This window comes from Nuphar pumila, chromosome 13 (assembly GCF_984573655.1).
Source record: "Nuphar pumila chromosome 13, dmNupPumi1.hap1.1, whole genome shotgun sequence".
Lineage (NCBI taxonomy): Eukaryota > Viridiplantae > Streptophyta > Magnoliopsida > Nymphaeales > Nymphaeaceae > Nuphar > Nuphar pumila.
Genome location: NC_143261.1, coordinates 91,901,094 through 91,927,550, shown reverse-complemented (window position 1 = coordinate 91,927,550; position 26,457 = coordinate 91,901,094). Strand labels below are relative to the sequence as shown.

The 26,457-nt window shown below is 36.5% G+C and overlaps 2 protein-coding genes across 2 annotated transcripts; both read right to left on the bottom strand.

The window, feature by feature from the left end:
* Nucleotides 1-278: 278 nt before the first annotated feature.
* LOC149819170 (uncharacterized) lies at nucleotides 279-2,909 on the bottom strand. The gene is made up of 3 exons (XM_089983972.1): nucleotides 2,729-2,909; nucleotides 1,460-1,520; nucleotides 279-766 (listed from the first exon to the last, which is right to left on the bottom strand). Exons 1-3 carry the CDS (start codon nucleotides 2,902-2,904, stop codon nucleotides 674-676), a joined length of 330 nt encoding a protein of 109 aa, XP_089840098.1. The 5' UTR covers nucleotides 2,905-2,909; the 3' UTR covers nucleotides 279-673.
* Nucleotides 2,905-4,921, bottom strand: LOC149819169 (putative transcription factor KAN2). Its single transcript, XM_089983971.1, has 3 exons — nucleotides 4,145-4,921; nucleotides 3,801-3,877; nucleotides 2,905-3,073 (listed from the first exon to the last, which is right to left on the bottom strand). The coding sequence occupies exons 1-3, from the start codon at nucleotides 4,815-4,817 to the stop codon at nucleotides 3,002-3,004; spliced, it is 822 nt and encodes a 273-aa protein (XP_089840097.1). The 5' UTR covers nucleotides 4,818-4,921; the 3' UTR covers nucleotides 2,905-3,001.
* Nucleotides 4,922-26,457: the final 21,536 nt, after the last annotated feature.

The following is a 26,457-nucleotide window of genomic DNA, read 5'->3' as shown; positions in this document are numbered from 1 at the left end:
TTTATTAGATTCTTGTAAAATTCTACTTATATATCAAAAAATAATTGATCAAAAAGTCTTTGTAGTTCGTCCATGAAAATCACATCCGTAGTGTCAGATTTGCCAAGGAACACATCTCTATATGAATTTTAAACAGAATGATCCATTTAGAGAGTAAACTACCTCTCTCTCTCTCTCTCTCTCTCTCTCTCTCTCTCTCTCTCTCTCTCTCTCTCTCTCTCTCTCTTTATATATAAATATATATACCCACAAACTTTTTGTAAAGGAAAGGAGATCGAGTGGAAAATGTCGTTTATTTATCAATCATAAGGCTGCTGCAGCTGTCTGCAAGATTACAATTACCAAGAAAAAAAATCCTTGCTTTGTGACACTTTTATCACGAAGGGACAGTTTGATCTGATCTTTCCTATGTCTTTCTTCCTTTTCTTTATATCTCATGCACGTTCCCTTCGAGGCTTGCATGGAAAGGAACCCTAAATTCTCTCAAACACACGCACAAACTTTTTAGACCCATTGATTTTCAAGTGGGCATGCACATCACACATAAACCTCAACCCTATCTTCATCAAAATAACCGCACTTCTTCTCTTTCTTCGTACACCATTACTTCTTTTTCTCACCATTTTCTTATAATTAAAAAAACCAAACAAACAAATTAATGAAATTCCATGGATCAGTCAGGTCTGCCCAAAGTGAACTCTAGGTTGGGGCTTTTGTGGTTTGTTCCTGAGACGGTGGTTGAGCTCTCCGGGCTGCTGCTTTTTTCCTGCAAATATGCATCTTTTAACAACAGTAAAGTGTAATGGAAAAGGTACCTAATTGATGAAAAAACTTCTCCCCATGAAAATACAAAAAAGAAACAAAAAGTAAAAACTGAAATGTGTGTGAGAGAGAGAGAGGTGTCGGTGTATGTGCACAGTTTAAGGTGTGCATGCCCCAAGAGCACCAGTGAAAGCCACCATCTTTTGGTGATCCCACTGTACCGATGGATCCACAATGGTCCATTTGCTACAAACCGGCCCTAAATATTGTGTTTCTTCAATGAAAAACATGATCTTTTATTGTTTGAAATCTAAAAAGTTGTAAGCAATTGGGTTTTAAACCTTGGAAAACCTTATTTCCATGCTGGAATCTGTAATCTCCACAAAACCAATCGTGTAAAACATGTGTTGTCGGAATTAAAATATAAAAAAGTTTGATGTAAATGGGTATGCACACAAAAATCATTGCACTCTCTCTATATATATATGTATATATACATATATATATAGATAGAGAGAGAGAGAGTCGCCCTTCACCCCAAGTTAGATTTATATGAACAAGGTTCAATAATATATAGATAGGCCATGATTCTAAATAATAAAGATATACTTTGCTATTTCAAATGAACCCAAAGGCGTTTAACATCCTATTTTTCTTAAAGAAGAATAGTTTTCTTAGGGGAAAAAAATGTTGGTACCTTTAAAGGAGGCATGGTAGACTGGGAATCCACCGAACGTGCGTGCAGCCAAGCTCCCCTGCTGCAAAACAAGCATTGGAAGAATAATGCCATCAGTTAAAGAAAAAGGCATTCTGTAAAAAAGAAGGCATTAGCTTTCACTATTAACCGTTTTTGGCTTTGGTTATGTACTGATTGAAATAAAGGAGGCCTCCATGTGATGGCCTATGTAGCCCTTCGGTGTAAGAAATTGCATGGAAGATATCAGCCCTTGCTTTTAACCCCACAATCTCAACTCCCATGGCTCTTTTGGATGCATTATCCTCCCTTTTATCAGCTTCTGGCATACAATTCTCCTCCTAAACAGATTTTTTCCCAATTTGGTATAGGTCTCACCCTATAGATTTGAATCTCGAAATGACAGGTTTATCCCTTCCCTTTACTTATTTTGAATGCAGACATGATCTAGGACACATAGAACCAAAGCTTGATAAGACAAGACTCTTTGATTCTTGCTTTTTGTAGTCATCATCATCATCACTCATCAGTGGCTCGCCATTTGAACGATGACCTTATAAACATAAACTTTTGTTCGATACGAGTCTTTTTTAAACTATAGTGGTAGGTTTATTTATTGTACATTGATATGCTACAAAAAGAAACTAGGGCACAATAACAACAAGAGAGCAAGAGAGCACATATCTCTTGAAGTATCAGACAGAAAATTATAAAATAAAGGAAAGTTTCTTCATAATTTATGCCACTGAAAAAAGCATATGTCTGAGCCTATCATCATCTAAGCACAAATAATATGAGTGCCAGAAATGAAGCAGAAGTGCAGGAATGGATTTGAAAGCTCTTCATAATTCCTTACATTCTTCTATAGTAGCTAATGGAAATTATCATTTATTTTATATGTTCTTCTAGCGGTTTCTAGTGGTTATTACATTGCTTTGCTCTATTTATCGCATTGTTCTGTTAAAAAAAAACGGTCATGAATTATACCAAATATCTTCTGCATTTCACACAAGAAGGAAAGGCTCACTAAATAAACTAATCTGCAAATACACCAATGTCAAAGTTACCAACTAAGATGCAATAAATAAATTAGTCGGTTAAAGACTTCTACGTTACATTTTGCACCAGTTTCTTCCACCTCTTTTACTCTTTAAGAACCGTTCTATAAACATGGAGTTCCTTTATTCTCGTCTTCTACAAGATGACACGTCTTGTATAGTTTTTTAAGTAAAAGATTACATAGACAGGCAATGACGAGTGAGGCAGTTTCACCTAGAAGAATTGCTCCATAAACTCTGGTGCATAAGTTGGGGATCTCGAGCTGTGCTAGAACATGTGTAATCGGCTGCTGATGCAGCATTTCCCGGTGAAAACTCATCACAAATTTCACCACCATGGCCTGTTTGAAATCCTTCTTGCTGCCCTGTACCAAGAAAGAGACTACCCATCGTTCCTTTCTCATACCATGTTTACCATAATGTACAGGAAACAGCCCCAAAAGGCAAAAGATGACAAAAATAAAAGGAAGAAACTAAAAAAGAGTTTTTATATGAAAGAAAGCACAGTCTTGCCTGACGATACTGCAGGCTTGTCAGTAGTCTTCACTGTTCTATACATCTGTAACAAAAAAAAACAACAATGATAATGTTCATCAAGAAATATTTAATATTTATCATATCAAATATTGCTTCAAGTTATTCCTTCAAAAAAATATTGCTTCAAGTTACAAATTTTATTTAGAAACATCCAGAAAAAAGGAAATATAAAGACTTGGCTTGGTTCAGCTCAGTTAATCATGGGTTGACGTCTGGTCATCACAGAAAGGAAAATATCATTGTGCAATGATGACGGACTTTTTCTTTCCAAAAGCAAACAAGGAAATTTCTGGTCGCTTTTAATCATCTCTTCATTATATTTTTATGATTGGAAACTGATGCATCTCCTAGAAAACCGTTCACATTTGGACTTCTCAGACTCAGACTCAAACTCAGTCTTCAGTTTTTCAGATCAGACTCATCTCAGCTTCTGCTCCCCCCAACCTCTTTCTTTTGTGGGTTCTTTTCCATTTCCCTAAATCTCGAGTCCTGTGTGACGACAAACATCTCTATCCTTCTAGGTGGGTTTGAGATTCAGAAGCAAATAATGCCCAAATCTTCATCTTGGTGGTTTTAGAATTTGTTGTTTATGCCTTTATGGGAACCAAACCATCTATAGGACTCTTTTAGATTTTATAATATATATTGTTCAAACTGAAAACTGAAGAATATTAATGAGTTTTTCATGGTGGTGCAGCTATAACCATACTATGAGGCCAAAAACCAACCTAACAAAAGAGAGAAATTACCTGCAGATGGCTTTTTACATGTGCTAGAGAGAGATCCTTCACATCCATGAGCTCAAGAACAGACTTTGGCGTTGCCCCTTTAGAAAAAAAAGAGGAAAAACAAAACAAAAAAGAATGAATAAACCATTTTGACATCCCACTCAGATAAATAAGAAAACCCAGAAACCAAGAATAACAACAACGGTTCCTAATTACTATAACGTCCATCTTCTGTGTGGAAATGATAACCGTTGGTTTTGCCACCAACTGCATCCACGGCCGTTGGATCAGCTTGATAAAATAGCAACACAGACAACCAACACAGCAGATCAATATTCCACATGGGAGAGAAGACAACGGCTTACTCTCATGGCCTCCCAGGAGCTCCACGGCATGGACAAACCGGGCATGGAGCGAGCTCGTCCACCGCATCCGCGGCGCCCGCAGGCTGCGCTTCATCGGAAACCTTGCCGCGAGCCTCGATCTGAATGTTGCAGAAGCTGGAGACGGAGAAGACGGCGATGACAATTCCGTCAGGATGTTGGTGTTGAATCTCTCGGAGGGAAGGAAGGGGAAGTGAGGGGACTGGTAGATTGGGACACCTCTTATAGGCCTGAATCCGTAGTCGTGAGCATAGTTGTGGCCCGTGCAGTGATAGGTCTTGGGTTCCATGGGATCATGGAACACTCTAGGCGGAACTGCGCCGGATTCCGGCGGTGTGGGGCTTCCGAGGGAGAGGTCGAAGAAGGCTTCTGGTTTGATGGGATTGAGGCGATTGGGGTCGACAGCATGATGGCGCCAGAAGCCCATCTGTGGCTCTGGTTGTGAGTCGGCCCTCCATGTGGGGGTGGGTTTGGAGTCTGGGGGGCTAATTTGGAGGGATAAATCGGGTGGTGGGTGGGAGAGCTCCATTGGAGAGAGGTTGGGAGATGGCACCCACTGCGGTATTCTTCTGATTGTTGGTAGGCTTCCAGGAGAGATTTCCGGCAATGGGTTGATGGTGTGAGTGATATTTTTTTTTTCAGATGGCCTTTTCATATACTCAGATGAGAGAGAGAGAGAGAGGGGTGGGAGGGGATTTTTCAGCTATCCTTGAGAGAGAGAGCAGCTTAGAAGAAAATGACACTTACGGCGGCTACAGCGAAGAGATGTAGAAAGGGATCTCTCTCTCTCTACAAGGCAGAGAGAAAAATGGAAAAAGAGGGCAATTGAGGAGAACACAAATTCATGGTGATGGAAAAATGTGGGCCTGGTATGTGTACGTACCTGTGGCTGTACACAGATAATAAAAAGAAATGAAACAAGAAGATGCTGAAGATTACTCTCTCTCTTCTTTTTTTATCTTTCAGACAATGGGAAATGGTCTTTGCCTTCTTAACTTATGAGTTTGACTCAACCACTGGGGAGCACCCAAACATAAGACCCTTCTTTCGTAGGAAAATTTTTTACCAAAATTGACCCCCCATCTTGGATCAATAGAATTTTGATGTCCCTTTGATTTTAATTGTGGTAAAATGACTGGAAATTTTGCTGCTTCACTGTGTTGATGTTTTCTTTTTCTTTTTCCTATCTCATGGACTTGATTTATGATTTATGGATAATTAAGATCCGGGAATGTGACCCGGGGTCTTAACTAAAGGTGGTGAAAGCCTAATTCTCTTGTTTAAGAAAAACAGAATACCTAACTCTAATCATTTTGGCTTTATTTACCTCTCTATCCACAACGCTTTTCATAATATAACATTATTATCATATTCATCTTAAATGAATAATAATAATTATTATGATGAGAACGACAGCATTCTTCAGATTCTGCCAAGTGCATGCCAATGGCGAATGTCACCAAGTTGAGGAGATGTCATGAGTTCGAAACTCAAGGGTGCATGTCATTTTACTGTGAGGACAAAGCTGAGTGTACTTTCTTCCGAGCAAGGGAGACTTGGGGGATAAGTTCGCAATGATGGTTTTCTCGGTTATCTATAAAAAAAATAACAAAATATGTCGAAAATATGTACAACACAAAATTTCTAAAAACAACAATTGCTTTGGTGACAGATTTGACCAACTACAACGTCAAGTTTGGCAACAAGGATACTTCAAGTAATGAAAAATTTTCAAGGTGCATAATCATTGTTTTAGTGGAACAAAATCCTAAGCCACGTAATACCTAGGAAAGGGGCAGGTCAAAGGTCATTTTTGTCATTCTCATGCCATGGGTATATGTTACCTAAAAACAGTTGGGTGCCTACAGTGGGTATGGCAGTGGATCGGGGCATCCTGCCTCACCCCATCTGGACCGAGGATGGAGGTTAAAATCAAAACTAGTGTGGGGATGGAGGCAGGGATGGACTTAGTCTGGCCCCCTCCCCGCCCCCAATCCCTATTAAAAAATTTATTATTATATTTTTATATATATTATAAAATCTTATATATATATATATATATATAACCCTAACGTGTAATTAACTCTTTCTCGAATTTTCCTTTCTTCTAACCAGTCAAACTCTCATGAGAGAAAGGCGGCAGTGGTGAAAGGCAGCAGTGACGGAAGGAGAAGAGAATTGAGCCCCTGCCTCACCTCGCCCCGTTTGGACTGGGAATGGAAGACATGAAATGAGGAATGGGCCGGGAATGAAGATTAGAATCAAAACCCGTCTTAGGATGAAGGCAGAGATGAAGAGCAAAATTTTGAGACAAGGGGGTGTGTGGGGGGGGGGGGGGGGGGGGTGAAGACCTTGGCCCCCCACCTGTCCACTTTCATCCTAGCATAGAGGAAAGGGATCTTGGTAGTCCTTAAAAGAGATGAAAATGTCATTATTTTAATAAAAAAATAATTTTGCCTTTAATGCCTTCACTGGGACTATGCATTGGTAAGAGATTCTTTTGGGTGCATCTAGGAACCGACAGTCAATATTGCCTTCCCTAACACAATCCAATAAAGTATCACATCCCATCTTCCCTCATCAAGGTGGTAAATATTACTAAATTCTGTATTGTCAAACCTGCCTCAATCCCATTAATGTCAAAATGACATATCTGAGCTTTGGGATATCAAATGGCAAGATTGCCCTCCGAGATTGGTATTATTCTCCTTCAATAGACCCTTCCATTAACAAGATCTGCAAATTTTCAATTAAAAAAGATTAAAAAATTATTATTTTACCGGGTATGGTTCAGGTCTGCTTCATGTAATCCTTACAGGATCTTGATATGGTTTCTCTTATGGCGGGTCTGATTGGATCCGGTTCTATCATCTCAAATCAGGCCTGGATCTTGGTTTCACCGGTGTAGGAAGCAAACCTGAAAACAGTCCTTTACAATGTTATTATAGAAAGCCAACATGAGACATGCCATGCCGTCTGCCTCGCCGGCATGCAAATAACTAGTGGATTTCTCTCCATGTATTACTTTTGCATTGATTGTTTTACATAAAACGTTTTACTTGATCCGGTCTCACCAAATACAGTCAAGTGTTGCATCCCCAGCATTCATTCACGGATGAATCCAGAAAATCCATTTCCATGTTCAAGCACTTGAAGATCCATTTCCCAAATACAAGATCAAGATGGTGCATCCATGCTCATATTTATACAGTTGGAGGAGCCTAACTTGAGTGAAATAGTTAATAGACCATTAAGTGTAAATAGCCTTTAATGGTGTCATTGATGAAAGCTAAAAAAACAATACCCATGTCCTAGTTTGACAAGAAGAGGCCATTTTTGTCATTGAACAGCTCGGGACCCTAGCTTGAGGCTAAATCAATGAAGTGATAAATAGGGCATTCCAAGGAAGGACACAACACTAATATTTTCACACAAACACAAGAAAGAGAAGGGGAAAACAATTATTTACTATGTATTCTGACAGCATGTGAAGATGTGCCCTGGTTGAATGCAAAACAAGTATATATATAGAAGACGTATTATGAAGGTCTAGAAGAGTCTTTTATTTCCTTAACTTAAGATTTGGCTCTTGTTTACTGCACATTTACTCCTTTTTCCAAGAAATTCCTTTTGACTTTCTTGAATCATATTGTAGTGACTTCCCTAGAAGTCTGTGGAGGCTTAAATGGTGCCTAGAGTTGACAACAAACTGCAGGGAGGACATACGAACCGGTACTAGTCTAGAACTCAGACTAGGTGTGGTCCTAGTTGTGTTATAGGGCCAACCTGAGGACTTCTCAGAAACAATCCACACTGAATCATAAATTTGATACTTGCTTACCCACGTAAATGAATCATTAGAAGTTGGTCATTGCCCAAATAATAATTTGAAGCTCTGCTCATTTCTCTCTGCTGTTTCAGACATCTGAAACAGATACAGACTTGGAGTCATGTTTGATGAGTCGTTTTTCTGGTAACAAAGCAGATGTGCTTTGGGGTTCGATATGAGCTTCTTAGTGTCCGTACGGTTGCAGAGTGTTGGGTCTCTCACAGATGAAACAAGCATCTGTTTCCTTCTCAGATTTCCAAGCTCTTTAAAAGGCCGTCTTAATGGAAGTCTTTGTTCCAATTATTTATGATAGTATGGATTTTGGAAGGTCTTATTATTCCTCATAATTAAGTCCAGGATAATTTACCACTGCCTGGTGGTTGCTGAGACGAAGGCGCCGGATCAAATCCCGCTGGTGCACAGTTGTGTCCATAGCTTTCAGAGGTTGACCATGTAAGACAGGGTGATTGTGGGGCCCCACCGGGGGTTTTCCTTGCTCGGCCAGGGCTCCTCGTCATAAAAAAAAACTCCAGGATAATTCAATGAAATTTGAAATAAATGTTTTGATAGTCAAGTTATTATTTTTTGAGGTTTGAAATGTTTTCTATATTTTACACTTGACTGGGTTGTGGCAGCAAGCTTGGGGGAAAGGTGCTGACCCCTTCGCCCCAGGTTCGACTCTCACTGGTTGTGTGGGTAACTTTAACTGGTGGGCTCCGAAAGAGGTTGGGTGTTGGTGACCCTACCCGGTGTTTGCCTTGCAGGAAGACGTACAGGCCATTAAGTGACCAGTTCTCGGAAAAGTTTTCTACATATTTTTTCAAGATAGCAGAAACTTCCAGGCAAAGGCAGCAACTCAGAAGTTCCAGCCTAAGGGAACGACTTGGGTTTGCATCTAATGAGCTAATGCTTGCACGTCATGAGCTTAAGCGAGTGCTTGGTTCTCCAAAAGTTATATTCTTAGGTTAAACCTACACAGGACATGATACAAAAGTATTTGCATGTTAAACAACATCATATATATACTAAATAAATCTCTTGCATCATGTGACTGAACATGATGCCTAGAAAGAGACTTGGTGGGAGTCCAACTTAGGATGAAGGGGGATCCGGTGATATTGAAAATTACCATTAATTGGCCACCTTAGCGCAGAGTGGTTGTGACAGGTGCTGAGATGAAGGCAACGGATCAAACCGCACTGGCGTGCGTTTGTCAGTAGCTTTCAGAGGTGAGCCATGTAAGGCAGGGTGGTTGTGGGTCCTACCCAGGGTTTGCCTTGCTTCGGCGAGGGTTCCTCGTCATAAAAAAAAAAGAAAAAGAAAAAGAAAAATCACCATTGATTGTAATTTCTAATAAGCCCGGCCCATCCTTGCTGATCAAGGACTGGATGCCAAATCTCATTCAAAAGAACTTTGAGGCATTTGCGTGCAGTGCCGAACACTTGAAAATCACCATCAGTAATAGTTTTCAATATCACTTGATCGATCCAAAATTATGAGAACAAAATAGCCCTTATAAGTCTTCAAGTTATAGTTGTCACTACAAGAAAAACGTTAATTAGCGACGAAAATTGGCGACAGATTATTTTCGTTGCAAAGTTGCGACGGCTTAGCGAGAGAAAAGTAGTCGTCACTAAAATTGAAATTTGTTGCGGACTTAACGATGGAAACATTTCATCTCAAACTTCGTCGCTAATTAGCGACAGAAAAGTTTTGTGTCAAGCTCCGTCGCAACGTAGCGATGGATTAGCGACAGAAGTTTTCCATCGCTACAAAAGTCGCTACTTAATGACAGATTTTCATATGAAACTTTTTTGTCGCAATTTTTCGATATAAGTCCATCTAAGGTGCGACATTCTCTCTCTCTCCTCTCTCTCTGATTTCTCCCAAATCAGGTTCGAACCCTAACCCTCCGCCGACGGGCCTAGCAGATGGCGGCCTGGTTGCCTCCACCGGCCCTCCCTGCATCTGGCTACCTGCCGTCGGCAGCCCAGCCTGAATCCACCCCTTGTTTGCACGCCCCTGCGCTCCCTCCACTCCAACGTTGCATGCCTCTTGCTCGTCTGCTGACGTTGACGCCGACGACCTCCTCCCCCAGGTATGTCTCCTCCCTTCCCTTCTTTTTTCCCCTTATCTCTCTCTCTCTCTCTCTCTCTCTTGTTCTGCCCTCTGTCACCCAGCGGGCCGGCAGAAGGGATCGGGACACCCCCCCCCTGTTTTTTGTTTTCTTCTTGGTCTGACTGGGGCCGATGCTATCGACCCCTGCCTCCTCCTTTTCAAGAGTCATAGGGGCATTCCCCCCCCCCCCTTCTTGGTCCGGCAGGTGTCATCGCCCCCTACGTCCTCCTTTTCAAGAGCCGCAGGGGCCTTTGGCCCCTGTGCCCCCCCCCCCCCCCCTCCTTTTTTTCTTAGTCGTATATAAATGTGCTTTACAGGTGCGTAGCTGAGCTAATTGCTCGATGCTTAGTGCTAAGCATCACATGCGGCTAAAAATGAAATGTAAAAAGAAATAAAAAAATACAAAGGCAATAGCATGCAAATCGAGTAAATACTTGTGGTGAGTAAGTGATGCAAGGGCATCATAGGTTATTTAATTTCTTGAATGCAACAATTTTCTGTTCACACACTCACTTAGTCATGGATATCTAGGACTGCTTTAATGGAGTTCAGAGATTGTGTTGAGCATGATTTTAATGTATGAAAATAGAAGTGCTTATTTTTGGAGTTCAAATTTTATGTTAGTCATAGTACTAGTTAGCAGGATATTGGAGTATGTTTGTTGTAGGTACATGTTTGACATTATTTTGATATTAATGATTTGAATATATTGCAATGTTTGATGTGACTGTATTCATGCTTGCATGCAGTTATTTTCAATTTGATCATGCCTTCCATGTGAAATTGTATCATGAAAACATGCTTCAAATGAATGTATCATGTTATTAATGGGTTTGCACATGAAAATAAATGATAAGTTATCAATGCTTCAAACATGCTTCAAATGAATAGTTTTACACATGAAAATATTAAGTTATCAATGCATGCATCATTGTTCTTATGATTAAATGACATCATATATATATATGTGTGTGTGTGTGTGTGTGATATATATATATCAAATCATTGGTTTGATCCCACAACAACAAGAGTCAACAAAGCCTCAGGCATTGTAGAGGTGAATCATAAATCAAGGTTTGGAACATATGAACCATTCATATTAGCCTCACAAGCTTAACAAGTTTACTATACTTATCCGAATACAAGGAAGGCAGATAGAATTGAATGGTGAGCAACTTGCAAGGTGAAGTCTAAACTATACCCTGAGTATGATCAGTTATAGAAAGACAAGATTGCTGAAGAGGGTGATTACTATCAATCAGATGGTATGTATAACTTCTCTTATGGTAACGATGTCGCATATGGTATGCATGTCATATCTCCATTGTCCGATGGCACATGTATGAAAGAATGTGATCCAAATGATATACCAAGTGGACGGGCGCCCAATGAAAAAGAAGAGGACGAAGAGGAGGAGGAAAAAGAAGAAGAATATAAAAGTCAAGGCATGAATTTCAAAACCGCTCAATGAAGGCTGCACAAAACCGAGCGAAGATGCTCGATGTCCATCTACACACAGGTGGATCTAGAACTTTTGGGAGCCACCTAAAGAAAATGGTAACTCATTAATATATATATTGTCAAATTTATAAGTATTGTTGCATACCTTTTAAATAATTTTTTATCATTTAACCTCGCAGAGAGCAGAAAAATGAGACATTGTGCCTTACAAGAATGTGTTTGTTAAAACACATAAACGTAAGATCACGAGATAGTTCGTATCAGAAAAGACGAGAATGACAACAATATGTATTTATTGTATTAATAAACATTGTAATATACAAGTTATTATAAACATTATAATTCTTAATTATTAATCCATAATGTAATCATTACTTTGTAGGAGTCATACGAACAACAGATGATAGAGCGATATGACGATGACTCCACTCAGCATCCGCCTTTTGATCCTGCAGCATGGGTGACTGCAACCGATGAACCCAAAAAAGGGTCGTGTGTTTGGGTTTGAGAGTAATATGAACACCTCACCAATTGTTGCCTCCTCCAGGCATGATTCTCAGAGTTCTCCCACTAGCATCAACTCCAAGCATCCGATTGACCCGGCTAATTCTTGGGATGGTGTTCGCCAGCTTGTTAAGGACGCAATGCGTGACTATTTACATGAACCAATTTCCAACGTTGTCCGTAATGAGTTATGCAACTTTTTTTGGTACAAGGAAACTCCGTCTGCAGGTGCCTGTCAGGTATAAAGTTTCATGTCATTTGTTTTATGTCGTTAGATTTTAAGCTAGTATATGCATGATTTCATCACATATGTGCATGATTTTATCACAATGAAAGTTTTTTACTGCTTTATAACACATATATGCATGATTTCATCACTATTGCAGTTTTTTGACAATATTAAAACATATATAAGCATGATTCCATCACTATGAAAGTTTTTTTACTACCTTAGAACACATATATGCATGATTGAATCACTATGAGAGTTTTTTGACAACCTTAGAACACATATCTGCATGATTGAATCACTATGAATTTTGTTCTGTCAGCCTTAGAACACATATCTGAATTCTGTTAATGTCCTTCACTTTATTGCTAGCTAGTCTATGTGTAATTCACTCATGTTACTTTGATTGCCTTAGATTAGGTGCATTGCATATAATTTATTTCATTATATTTTGTTTATCAATACTAACCTTTCTTTTCTTTTGTAGGATGTTGTAGATAATCAACGTAGATGAGCTAATGGAGGCATGAATAAAGGGGCAGATCGAGACAATGAAGAAGATGATGCACAAAATCTTGGCAATGATTAGATTCATGTGTTGAATTTGTTGTACCTTCTTGTTGTTTCAAAAGAAACTCTTTGTAAATGTTCACTTGTAAATAATTAGAACTTGGCGAGGATTATAGTGGATCGATAAATTGTTTCAGCTGCTTTGTATATGTATTTTTTATGTGTACTTTATTTTTTATACACAGGATATATAAATTGTATAATGAGAAAATTTTTCTCGATATTTATATTTTAAATAAATTTTTTTATTTTTTTTATTATTTGCAACGGATTAACGATGGATAATATCCGTCGCTAATTAGTATTGGCGTCCAATTTAGCGATGGATTAGAGATGGATATTTATCCATCGCAAAAGTGAATTGGTTGATGTTTTGCGATAGATTTTAATCCATCGCAATTTCGATGCTACAATAGCGACAGATTCATATCTGTCGCAAAACCAAATCTCTACAAATTAATGATGGCCTTGCGACGAATCATGGCATTCGCTAATTCATCGCAAATTAGTGACAAAAGTAGAGACAAATATTTTTTGTTGCTAATTAGCGACTAAGAAATTGCGATGAAAGTTATCCATCGCTAAACTGTTTAGCGACGGATTTACGATGGATTACGACCGTCACTAATCCACAAATTTCTTGTAGTGTGTCTCCTATTACTTAACGTTCATCCAAGGTAATAACTGCCTGAGTGACAAGTTTAATTGGTAGAGAGCTATCAGTGCACGTCTCCATGTGGTGGGACGTTGATGTTGCATGTTAAAAACCCAGTGGTACAGTTGAATAACTGGTGGGGGTCTGCCTAACCCCAGCTTGCCTTTCAAAAAAATGCTTTTTTTTACAGCAGTGAAGTGATTCACCCTTCTGATGTCTGCACCTGATATCATTTTCCATCAAATAGCTTTGTTGGGTTTAACCAAAACCAAGTTAGTGGTGAAAATATTTTTTTTGTTTGGATAATCCAAGAGAACCACACCCTCACAATCACGACGGTACATTGGCTGGCTTCCGGTTGGTAAAACCCTTAAGGTCCCCCTTGCCCACTGGGGAGTACACCTCGACCTTGCAGCAATAGATGCCACCCCTGGGTTTTGAACTTGTGACGTCCCGTCAACTTGATGGCATTCACAAGTCGCTCCTACCAGATGAGTGGAGCCCTATGGGCCAAGAATAGTTCAGTTGCTTGAAGCAGACTTGGACAAACAGGTGACATAAAAGTCATTGGAAAGTATTATGTGCTTTAGGCAAATTATTAAGGTAATATATAGAAGAGGACCTTCCAATAATTTCTGACACATAAATGGCATTATCTCCATACGGTTGGCTTCAATTGTCAAAAAGGCTAAATATTGAAGGACAGAACTCCAGAATGTACCAACAAGAACTTTTGCCTACAACCAGCTGCACTGGTACATTACATGGGTCGCATTCTCTGATTTATTTTCTTTGTGGTATTTTATGAGGAGAAACCGGACCTGGATCAGTGACCTAGCTGTGCTGAATTGACCTGTGGATGTTGCAGTTGCATGCTCGGGTGCGTAAAACTCCCTGGCTGGAACCCCCGCCATTAGGGCTCATACTTTCTTGAGCTTGTCCACAGGGATCACCTCCTCGAGGTTTCGAACTCATGATGTGTCAGTTGCATTGTCGGAATTGAAAATGAAGACTTTTTTTTTTTTGAAAGGCAAGCTGGGTTGGGCACACCCCTACCAGTTATATAACTATACCATTGGGTTTTAAACCTGTAACATCCCAATACAAGGTGACTTGCACTAGCTGCTCCTACCAGATGCTAGATTTTGAGAATGAAGACTTTGTATCGTGTGAGAGTTGCCAAAGAAGAGATGCTAGATTTTGAGAATAATGAAAACCTATGTCGCAAAGATACATGGACACAGGGACATGGGATTTGGGTTCAACAAACAAGTTCAATTTTTTTTTTGAAAATGGGACACAACAACACAGACTTTTTTCTTTTTTTATCAATAAAAAACATCTTTTGTTATTTTAATATTAAAATTTGCTTTTAATTGTTCTATTATTAAACATCAACCAAAATTATTTAAAATATCAAAATAATGGCTATATGAATCCGTGACCAAATCAGCATGTCCACGCATGTCTCTAGGGACACACGGGTGTGTCCCTGTGACAGCTGAAAACTAAACTATTTAAGCAGCTTACTCCATTGTTTGGTAAAAGAATGTCTGAGACAACACTATTGGGTGCCAATCTCAAGAACGTGAATGGATGAAAGAGTCAAAAGTCACCAAACACTACAGGAGGGGTGTCTTTAAAGATACAATTGAGGACCATCAGTGCAAACACTCAAAGACAAGCTCTGGTGTAATTGCACTTTCCTAATAAAGTTTTCTAAGCAAGATAAGCATCTTGAGCCACATAAATCAACCCCTCAACATTGGTGGGGGTCCAAAAATTTTGTGGGCTAAAAAAGTATGTGGATTTGATCAAGTGCAATGCAAGTCCTCTAGAACTTGTTAGGGAGTGTCTGAATGTGGAGAGTGAGGCATCCTACTCTCATAAGGTGTTTGACACCTACTAATGTGGAACCCCTCCTAGCACACATACAAAAGATTGGTGTGCAAACGCTCTTGTGGTTAATTTTTGTGCATTAGACATGGACCACTATCTCATAACCATCCTTGGGAAAGCCAATTCAAACATGTCAAACGTACATGCATGAGTGGTTGCATCAAGTGTGGGCGAGTCCAAACACAACGTTGGCTAATTAATGAGTAAAGCCCCCCCCCCTCTCGATATATATATATATATATATATATATATATATATATATATATATATATATATATATATATATATATATATATATATATATATATATATATATATATATATATATATATATATATATATATATATATATGTGTGTGTGTGTGTGTGTGTGTGTGTGTGTGTGTGTTCCAATCTAGTTTTGCATTTGAATCCGAGTCTGAATTTGACAAAAACCCAATTAAAATCTGAACCCATATATATATATATATATATATATATATATATATATATATATATATATATATATATATATATATATACCTTGTTTTAATGTATTAACTTGATTAAAATTTTAAAGTTTTTTTGGTGGTAAATTTCCTTAATAGGCACTTTAAGGATTTTTCAATTTGTAAAACTTTTTTTTATATTTTCAAAACATATAGATGACGAGCTCCTAACAGACATAGTTCTAACATACAGAGTGTCATCGTTACTCTCGCAAGACCTAAGAGACAAAACTTGCATTAATCTTCTGGCCATAATACCAGTGGTCTGACAATGGGTACAGTAGCTATCCAACAAAGTCCGTTAAACACCCTCCCCAACTAACACGGAAAAAATGAGAAGCTCGCACGTCAAGGAGGCCTCGGACCTGATACTATAACAAGAAAGAACAACACACTATACGCTCCAGATGCTTCGAGGCAAAAAGGTTTGGAAATTTGGTTAAGGAGCAGAAGTGGAATCCTCACATCCTCCACTAGACGCCATAGTCGAAGGAGAAGTTAAAGCTTGTCCTTTTAAAATGTTTATAAAATTGGAATCGAGAAGTTAAAGCTTATCGCAACTTCTTTCAGTTGTTAAAGTAAAGATTCTTTTATTTTGGTGCAAAAAGGGAATGCGATAGGATTTTCTTTAATCCTTCCAAATGTTACCTTCTTTGGTTACCTAGAAAGGTTGGATATGAGTTAAGAAGGGAGTTTCTAAAATTACTCCACGTCTAATATTTTTTACAAGTAGAAATAATGTTTTAATGCAAACTCCTTGATAACATACATATACCTCGGAAAGCTTGTATTCTACTTTCAGTTTTTCTCCATTAGCAGCTCTTACTTAATGGAGAATCTTTTCAAAATATTTTGCAGGGATCAATCATTCCCTAATGCAGTTTATATCAGCTCTTGAATCTATTAGGGTCTTACGAGTGAAGGTGAAATCAAGAAAAAACTTATATTGTATTTCACAATGCCATTTTTGTTTATAAAGTCTTTCTATTATATTTGATAAAACCATCTAATGACTACTCGTTTTCCTCTGGTTTTTATTTTTATTATTATTTCAACAAAATGTCAACTTCACTTTCTTTATGTGATTACTTTTTTGCAAGAGCTGATTTAGCTCTAGATTTTGTATTTTCATTTTTAAATATTGAACTTCCTTTTTCACTTCTTTTTGTTCTCTGTATATGTCTTCTAAGCTAAGCATAGCTTTAACTTGCGTATTCTTTTGATGTCTTTTGAACAATTCATCTAGAGAGTAGAATTCCTCGAGGGGTTAATTGTTTTTTTCTTTTTCTCCGATGATTTGGAGAATCTTAAAAATTTCAGCAAATGTTGCTCTCTTTCTTTGGGGTCAGAGATCTTATTTATTTGTCTCTAGAATAAAATGTTCATTTGATGTGAGGACCCATACTTCAGTATCCAAACTAGATGAATAATATTTTTGCTTACATGAGCATTCTCTGCGATGCCTCTATCAAGATTTTGTATCAACTATGAGTTGTATTTTTTTTTTATATTTTTCTAGAAACATTTAAAGGATAATTTTCCTCCCCACATTTGTAGCAAACAGGAAATAATCTCCTATTTGTTTTCTCGATTTGGGTATATAGTAAAATCACTCTCATGCATTCGAATACTAAATCAAGATGCCTTTAAAATAGCAAAAATAGATGCATCTGAAATAGGGTATGGAGGAATCCTAAATGTGGTTGGATTCAAGTTTTTAAAAAATTGAATTGTTCACAGAAGTCTCCTCTTTCCTTTCTAAATTTTTTGTTCTATTTGATTTGATCTTTGATTTTTATGTCATTGGATAATTGTGCTCCTATAATCTGTATGTTTTTTGGATTATGTGGCCAATATGGAAGGAAGAATAGGGAATATCTTCATTCCTAGCTTCACTTCTTAATAGTGTTTGCATCTTTTCAGCAAATAGAGGTGGTAACCCAAACATTAATTTTTCTTTCCAAAAATTGTTACTTGGGTTTAAAAGCTGATACAATTTAGATAAGAATGTATCTTTATACCATGTAAAATCATAAAGTGTTTTACACCTCAAATTGATCAATTAAATTCTTTCTTTTTTATAGATATCATATATTTTCCCAACAAAATGATACAATATATTATGTACTAGGGTAAAGATAGAATTAGATAGATTGTGAATATGTCCATGCATCATAAAAATCCTAGTAGGCATATGTTCTTATGTCCTGAATGCCAGGTCTAATACTAATATTATTTATCTAGTTTAGATAATGAAGTATGGGTTCTCATATTTGAGGAACATTTCATTCTAGAGACAATAGACAAGATTTCTAATCCCAAAGAACGAAAACAATATCTGCTAAAATTTTTAGAATTCTCCAAATCATTAGAGAAAAAGAAAAAACAGTTAACCACTCTAGAGAAATTCTACTTTTTGTATGAATTGTTCAAAAGACGTCAAAAGAGTAAGTCAAAGATCAACTTATCTTAAAGGACTTATACAGGGAACACAAAGAAATGAAAAATAAATTCAATATTTAAAAATAAAAATACAAAGTCTATAGCTAAATAAACTCTTGTAAAAAGAGGAATCACATGAAGAAAGTGAGGATGACACTTTGCTTAAAGAACAAGAAAAAGAAAAACTAGTATGATTTCAACTTCATTCAAAAGACCCTAATAGATTCAAGGGTTGATATAAACTATATTAGGCAAGGGTTAATCTCTGCAAAATATTTTGAAAAGACTCTCCATCAAGTAAAAGCTGCTAATAGAGAAAATTTGAAAGTATGATAGAAGTTTTTTGAGGTACATGTATGTTCTCAATGAGTTTGTATTAAAATATCATTTATACTTGTCAAAAACCTTAGACAATGAGTAATTTTGGAAACTCTTTTCTTAACTCAGATCCAACCTTTCGAGGTAACAAAAGAAGGAACATTTGGAAGGATTAAAGAAAATCCTATCTCATTACATTTTTCCACCAAAATAGAAGAATCATTACTTTAACAAATGAAAGAAGTTCAATACAAAGAAAATTTTTGCAAATGAAATTTCTAGTGAAATTAAACAAATAAAAATATAGAAAATATTGAAGGATCCTAAATTCATAAATCAAGTAGATGAGTTTAGGCTAACTCTAGAAAAAGAAGTATGTTAAAAAATCCCTACTTCCTTTTGGCATAGTAAGAAGCATGAGATAAATTTACCTTATATGAAGGAATTAATAAAAATAAAATCCCAACAAAGGCTAGGCCAATTCAAATGAATAAAAGGTTGTTAGAAATATGCAAATAAGAATTAAAGAATATTTTAGACAAAAGACTAATTGGAAAAAGCTCTTAGCCATAGAGTTATGCAACTTTCTATGTAGAGAATGTTGCAGAAAAAAAGAGGTGTTCCAAGCTTAGTCATAAACTATAAACCTTTAAATAAGGTCCTTAAATGATAAAATATCCAATGACCAGAATAGGAAAATCCAAGGGAGTAAAATATACTCAAAATTTGACATGAAAACTTGATTCTAGCAAATCGAAATCAAGCAAAAAGATGTACAAAACAGCTTTCACAACCCCATTTGGACATTATGAATGGAATGTCATGCCATTCTGATTAAAGAATGCTCCATCCGAATTTCAAAAGGTAATGAATGAAATATTCAATAGTTATACTTATTTTTTGATCGCATACATTGATGATGTATTAATCTTTTCTCATAATATTCATCAGTATTGGAAACATTTGAAAATATTTTTTAATGCTATTAAATAAAATGAATTAGTCTTGTCTACCAAGAAAATGAATTTGTTTCAAATAGAAATAAGATTTTTGGGTTATAAAATCCAATATGTTTAAATAGTATCTATCCAAAGAACAATTGAGTTTGCAGATAAATTTCTATATGAAATTAAAGATGAAACTCAAGATTTTTGGGTTGCTTAAATTATATGTCTGAATTTTACAAAGATCTAGCAAAAGATCTGAAACTATTAACCAACAGGTTGAAAAAGAACCCCCTACCATGGACTAATGCTTATTTCTAGGCAATCAAAAATATTAAAAATAGAGTAAAATCACTCCCATACTTGCAACTGGTGAACCAAGATGCCTTGAAAATAATAAAAAAATGCATCTAAAACAGTGTATGGAGGCATCCTAATGCAAAGGATTGACCCTAAGAAGCTCAAACAATTGGTAAGATTTACTTCAAGAGTATGGAATGAATCTCAGAAAAATTACTCTATTATAAAAGAATGAAATCTTAGCCATTATGAAATCAATTTCTAAATTTCAAGGAGAATTGTTGAATCAAACATTTTTGTTGAGAATAGAATGCAAATCTGCAAAAGAAATTTTACAAAAAGATGTACAAAATTTTATTTCAAAACAAACATTTTCTAGATGATAGGTTTATCTACTTTTGATTTTGATATTGAATATATTAAAGGAAAAAATAATTTTTTTGCTTGACTTTTTGTCTTAAATTTTTTTGGCACCAAAAATTACTTCTAAATCAAAAGAAGTGATGTCTCTTGAAAAACAAGTTATAGGTAGGACTATAAAAATGAAAAGTCCTTCTCCATCTACTCTAATAAAGATGGATAGTATCAATAGCAACAATCCTTATCTTTACAGAGCTAATGAGGAAATACTACCTCTTGAATTCCTAAAAATAACTCTTAAGCCATGAGAAATTCAAAAAAAAAAAATCTTTCACATGATGAATATTTTATCCCTTCTAATAAAGATGGATAGTATCAGTAGCAACAATCCTTATCTTTATAGAGCTAATGAGGAAATACTACCTCTTGAATTCCTAAAAATAACTCTTAAGCCATGAGAAATTAAAAAAAAAATCTTTCACATGATGAATATCTTATCCCTTAATTAAAAAAAATAGAAAATATTATGAGACAATTCTCATAGAAACAAAAGTCCAAAATTCTGGCATGCCCAAAGAACTGACCACTCAAAAATGAGTATTAAGAAAATTATGCTCTTACATGAATGGGACATCTCATCAGATCCCAATGTCTTGAGAAAACTATTCTCTGGCATCCATGGTATGAGAACATATACCTACATGGATTATCATGTTTATTAAATTTATCAACTAGGTTAAAACTATTCCAATTTAGTTTTTTCATCATTGGTGGACTAAATTTGGAGCCATTGAAGAGATATTTCCAGCCACTCTGAAAGATAAAGTCAAAGAGGCTAATTCTGATAATGAATTTTGGACCCATAAGACAAGGGCTATGGACTAATGCACTTTTGTGCAGACAAAGGACTTCCTTGGATAATGAGATGGGAATCCAGAGTACATGTAGACATTGTTTATCTGCCACTATTTATCAAACAAATTGATGTAAAATGGTGGGATAAGTATGACTTCCAACCAATCTTAAATGGAGTCATGCTAAAATCAGACCAGACACCCAATTTGGGTCAATTCAAAAGAAGATTCAAGAAAAAATTGTTCTTAAAAATCCCAAAATAGAAGGAAAATAACTAAAATATGAAGTTCATAAAAAGATGATAGACTTAATAGAACAATTTTCTCAACCTATAAATTTATCCTGAGATTATCAAGATGCCTAGACGTATGCATTGCATATCAAGAATCCTAAAGATAGACATTCTTGGTTTATTAAATTTATCAAACAAGTTAAAACTATTCCAAACTATTTTTTCATCATTGGTGGACTAAATTTAGAACCATCGAAGAGATATTGCTTCTCGAGACAAAAAGTCAGCAAGAGAATTATTTTCTCTTTTAATATATTTCATATCAAAATCAAAAGCACATGCCTATCATCTAGAAAATACTTTTTTTAAATATGATTCTATGTGTACATGTGTGTCTATATGTAAATGTATGTCAGATTTTGAGTAAGTTAAACACAGATTTGGTTTTAGCTGATCACCATTCAACTCCTATTCTCATTACATGAGATATGATTAGGTTGGACTTGGTAATGCCTAGATATGACCCAAGTCTAATATGATTACATCCCTAGTTGGAGGCTATGTACTTTGCATTTTAGGACTGGATACTACTGAATGAATCGATGAATCTGCTTAGAAATCATAACCATTTGGCTTATTGGTTAGAACTGCCATTGATTTTCCAAGATCATCTAAACCCAAATTTGGGTCCTATAACCTAGATCATATTGCTTTGAGAGAGAGAGAGAGAGAGAGAGGCTAGCCTAGTCTCTAGTTTGGACCATGTGTCCTTGCCTAAGGCTCTATTTGGGAGCTAGCAGACAGAGATAGTTGGGCTGGTAATTGGGAAATCCATAAACTCTTTGGATTTGGCATTTTCGGGTTACTTGTTTTGCAACATCTCTATAAATTCTAGTGAAGCATTTAAAAAACCTATTATCAGCTTTTGGGGATTATCAACTTGAAGTTTGGGTTCTGCACTTGCCCCTCCATCAAAATAGATGTTCACAGTATGGTTTAAAATCTTTATCCATGCAACTTGTGGACACCAATTCATGCAGAAGTTGGGTGCAAGTTGAAATCTTTGTTGATGCGATATTTGAAAATTGATCATTGTCTTCAAGTTAAAAATAATAGAAAGGATTGTGCAATAAGGAAAATAACATAGTTTAACTCAATTTCCATTCATAGCATTTGTTCAAACACTTGCAAAGTAAGCATAATAAATGAGCAAACCATATGTATAACATGATTACAATTGAGTGTATCACAATATCCTAGAAAGAGATCCTAGGATGCAGTTAGGGATTCCATAGCAAAGTACCAAAAAAAAAAAACTAAAATAGGACACTACGAAAAAATACCTCAAAACAAAGAATACAAAAAGACAAATGCAATGGAGGCAATAGGCTGCATTGAAATATACAAACGAATGGGCTTTTTAATAATCAAAATAGAGGGACAAACGTGCTCCTCATCTTAATTGGCTAGATGAACTTCTTAATTTGATTTGATGTAGAGCTCATGTTACCTATTTACTAAATTCACATAAACAATGGCTAAAAGGAGATGTTCATCAATGCTATCCACCACGGGCTAGTTCAAGCTTGAGGAGGTGCATTTCGTAAGAGGGGAGTTGAAGAAAAAGGAAAGACGAAAAAAATTTGTTATAATCCAAAATCAGCCCCAATTTATTTTTGAGCTTCTTTGATTTCATTAGGATTTGATGTCTCAATTTTTTACTCCAATGAAACGGGTGTAGCAGGACATTGGGTTTTGATATTAGTTTGTGATCTATTGATTTATAGAATAGTGAGTCGGGCATATACGAGTCAAGATCTAGGAATCATTCTCAGAATTTGTTATATGACCCATACTATAAAAAAATGCCCCAGAATTCATGCTCCAGATCCAAGAGGCTACCTCATACCCTATGATTTTTTTTTAACTTGTGTGGGGTCCAATATGCTGATGTAGAATCTTATGTGTCTGAAAATAGTATAAAAAAGTCAAAGACCACAAGTCCTCTTTTTTATTCAATCAAAGGGAGAGGATATGGGTCCCACAAAGAGGACACGTGACACACAAGAAGAGCTCCCTACAATGAGAAAAACTTTTTTTTTTATGAAGACATTTGACGCCAAAAAGAAGAAAAAGAAAGAAATGTGGCTACATGTGAGGAGCCACAAAGCCAATAAGATGAGGACCACAGGGAAGTGAAGGAGAAAGAAAAGGAAAGATAGGGGAGCCCAATACTTTCCAATAAGGCGGGGGGAGGATGTATTCCCCTTTTTCTTTTACTTTCTAATTTTTATTTTATCACGTCCAACAAAGTATGTTTTCCTTTTATTTTAATTATGCTTTTAATAACTTGGTTATGGTAAGTATGACCTGATTAGGGAGGGACCCTAGTCAGGTTAACTGACCATCTCTCTAGTAGAGTTTTGACTGTCAATTAGGATCCTATTTTGGCAATTAGAAGGTGTATGAGGTTTATAGGTTAGTATTTTATTTTTGGATTGGAGCTGGACCCAAACTCATGTCACACACTATATAAAGTGATATAAGGTCTCCATTTGGGGAGTTATGCAATTTTAAGGAATTGATTTCTTTCTCTATGGTGTATTCTTTTCTCTTATCTCTCCTTTCTCTTCTCTCTCCCTTTCTTCCCTCTCTATCCACGTGAGGACCATACCCCAAGGGTTGGTCTATCATTCTGTCTAGAGAGTCCAAGCTCCTTTGGTGTTTCAGATCGTGTGATCCTGCTTCCTGCCTAACAATCTGGTGTTGATGCATTGCAGATCATGTGCCTGCATTCTAGATCATGGGAGGTATCTTCCCAACTTGTTACAGATATGTAAGCAAACCCTAAACACTATCACCAGTCTTTGTTGCACTTTTATCTATTTTTCAGAATCTGAAACCCAAAACTGCACCTTGCCAGAAACCTGACTAAACTGTTTGGCCCGTTCTAGTATCCTCTGATGTTTTGTAACCTTTCCCTCTTTTAAGAATGTGTTTCTAACCCTTCCCCACATTGGCCTCCCTAGGACCTCTAGTCCAAGTCCCACATATTTGAAAATCTAATTCATACTTTAACCATCCGCCAAGCTCAAATCTCACCTACCTGATTGGGCTCACTTAGACCATATAACTTTTTCACGTCATTCTCAGCCTACATGTGTATCCCAAACCATATCCAACTTCTATAGGGATCTGCATGCATCCCTAGGCAGATCCTAGAATCCCTAGTTTGGACATAAACTCAATCAGATATGAGATCATGAAGATCCAATCCACCAAGTCTCTTAAGGCTAGACGTGAGCCCATAACCCACAGGCTCCAGGATCGACATGCCTAGAATTTGGGTTGTAACATAAATAGAATGACTAAGATTTTTTAAAGTTCAGACCCATAAAAATTAGCAACTAAGAACCTAACAGGGTAGTTGAGAGAGAGCTGCCACAGAGACCACCAAAGTATTGTTAGAAGACCGTCGAAGGTGGGCATGGGCATAACATTTGAAAATTACCACCTCCTTATAGTGGTAGTCCATTCATAGAATTGGTGCTGACAACTGCACTCTCTGGGTATGTTTGATGGTGGGATGTCACGCAGAACGAAAAGCCTCAAAATCACACATTTTTTAACAAACATGCGATGCAATGGGATGGGGGGAACAATTATGGTGTTATTTGAAATTCCACTAGAGGGGGGGTGAATAGTGAAATACGATAAAGATTGATAAAATAAAATAATCAGGCAATAAGGCACAACACATAAAACACAGAGTTTATACTGGTTCGGTCAATACCCAGACCTACATCCAGTCCCCAAGCAAACCACTTGAGCTTTCCACTATAACATCCGAGTCACCGAATAAATAGTACAACACCCTCTTCCTCAGAGGTCTTCTTCTCTCAACAGAGAAGGGGCACACCCTCTTCCACAGAGGTCTTCTTCTCTCAACAGAGAAGGACAACACCCTCTTTCACAGAGGTCTTCTTCTTTCAACAAAGAAGGAAAACAATGAATAACAGAGTTACAATACTTCCTATAGAACCTTCAGAATGATATGAATGCACGAATGAAGGATTCTCAGAATGTTCTGTTTGTCACTCAGAGGATACTCTTTGTCAAAGAGCTGGACTTGACTTTTTCTCTTTTCTTTCTTTTCTTTTTCTCTTTCTTTTTCAAGGCTCTCTTTTCAAATATCGAATAGGAATTTTTCTCGTTGTAAGCTCACATGTCCATTCCATTCCATTGTTGAATAGTTTATTTGAGTGTGTTTATATAGCTTTAAAAAAGTAGTCGTTATATTTTGAAATCGTAGCCTTCTTGAGATGTGAAATGATATGTCATTTCAAAAACATCTTTAGAGAAATTCAAAAAAGTCTTTTTCCATAAAAGTAAAATATAGGGTACACTAGTCGTTGTAAATTTTTTTTAGGTAATACATATTTTATGTAAAAAGTCTATTTCTTACAATAGTACATTGAACGTTAGATTGTGGTTTTGTCTTTATCTTAATTAATGATTTGAGGTACATAAGTACTTCTTTACTTTAAATGAGTGTAAGTACAATGAGTGCTTTGAGATATTTATTTGTACATAGTCATGTCAAGTGTTTTCTTTATGTTGTGGTTTTCAAAGTCTTCAGAGAGAATGAGGACTACAAGAAAGTCGACATTCTTGAGAAGGATATTTTAACAAGGATTTCTTACAGGAGGTATTTAATGCTATACAAAGAGAATGATGACTTCAAGTAAGTCGACATTCTATGGATTTGTAAAAAGGTAACTAGAGTCTTTTCAAAACCTTTATTATATTTGTTTTCTTTGTGTAGCCGATTTTGTCTTTTACCCATATTTGAAATCATTTCTTTAAAGAAGGTAACTAGAGTCTTTTCAAAACCTTTATTATATTTGTTTTCTTTGTGTAGCCGATTTTCTGTTTTGTCTTTTACCCATATTTGAAATCTTTTCTTTAAAGAAGGTAACTAGAGTCTTTTCAAAAACATATTATATTTGTTTTTCTTTATGTAGCTGATTTCATGTTTTGTCTTTTTCCTACATTTCTTTTCATGTTGTCTTGTATATGATGTAAGGTACA

What these genes read in the sequence shown, in the direction of transcription:
- LOC149819170 (XM_089983972.1), bottom strand. Translation starts at nt 2,904, where the DNA reads ATGGGTAGTCTCTTTCTTGGTACAGGGCAGCAAGAAGGATTTCAAACA. An exon ending in TTATGGAGCAATTCTTCTAG is followed by an intron (nt 1,521 to 2,728) that starts GTGAAACTGCCT and finishes CTTGTTTTGCAG; the next exon opens with CAGGGGAGCTTGGCTGCACG. An exon ending in CTACCATGCCTCCTTTAAAG is followed by an intron (nt 767 to 1,459) that starts GTACCAACATTT and finishes GCATATTTGCAG; the next exon opens with GAAAAAAGCAGCAGCCCGGA.
- LOC149819169 (XM_089983971.1), bottom strand. Translation starts at nt 4,817, where the DNA reads ATGAAAAGGCCATCTGAAAAAAAAAATATCACTCACACCATCAACCCA. An exon ending in GCTCCTGGGAGGCCATGAGA is followed by an intron (nt 3,878 to 4,144) that starts GTAAGCCGTTGT and finishes TTTTTTCTAAAG; the next exon opens with GGGCAACGCCAAAGTCTGTT. An exon ending in ATGTAAAAAGCCATCTGCAG is followed by an intron (nt 3,074 to 3,800) that starts GTAATTTCTCTC and finishes TTTTTGTTACAG; the next exon opens with ATGTATAGAACAGTGAAGAC.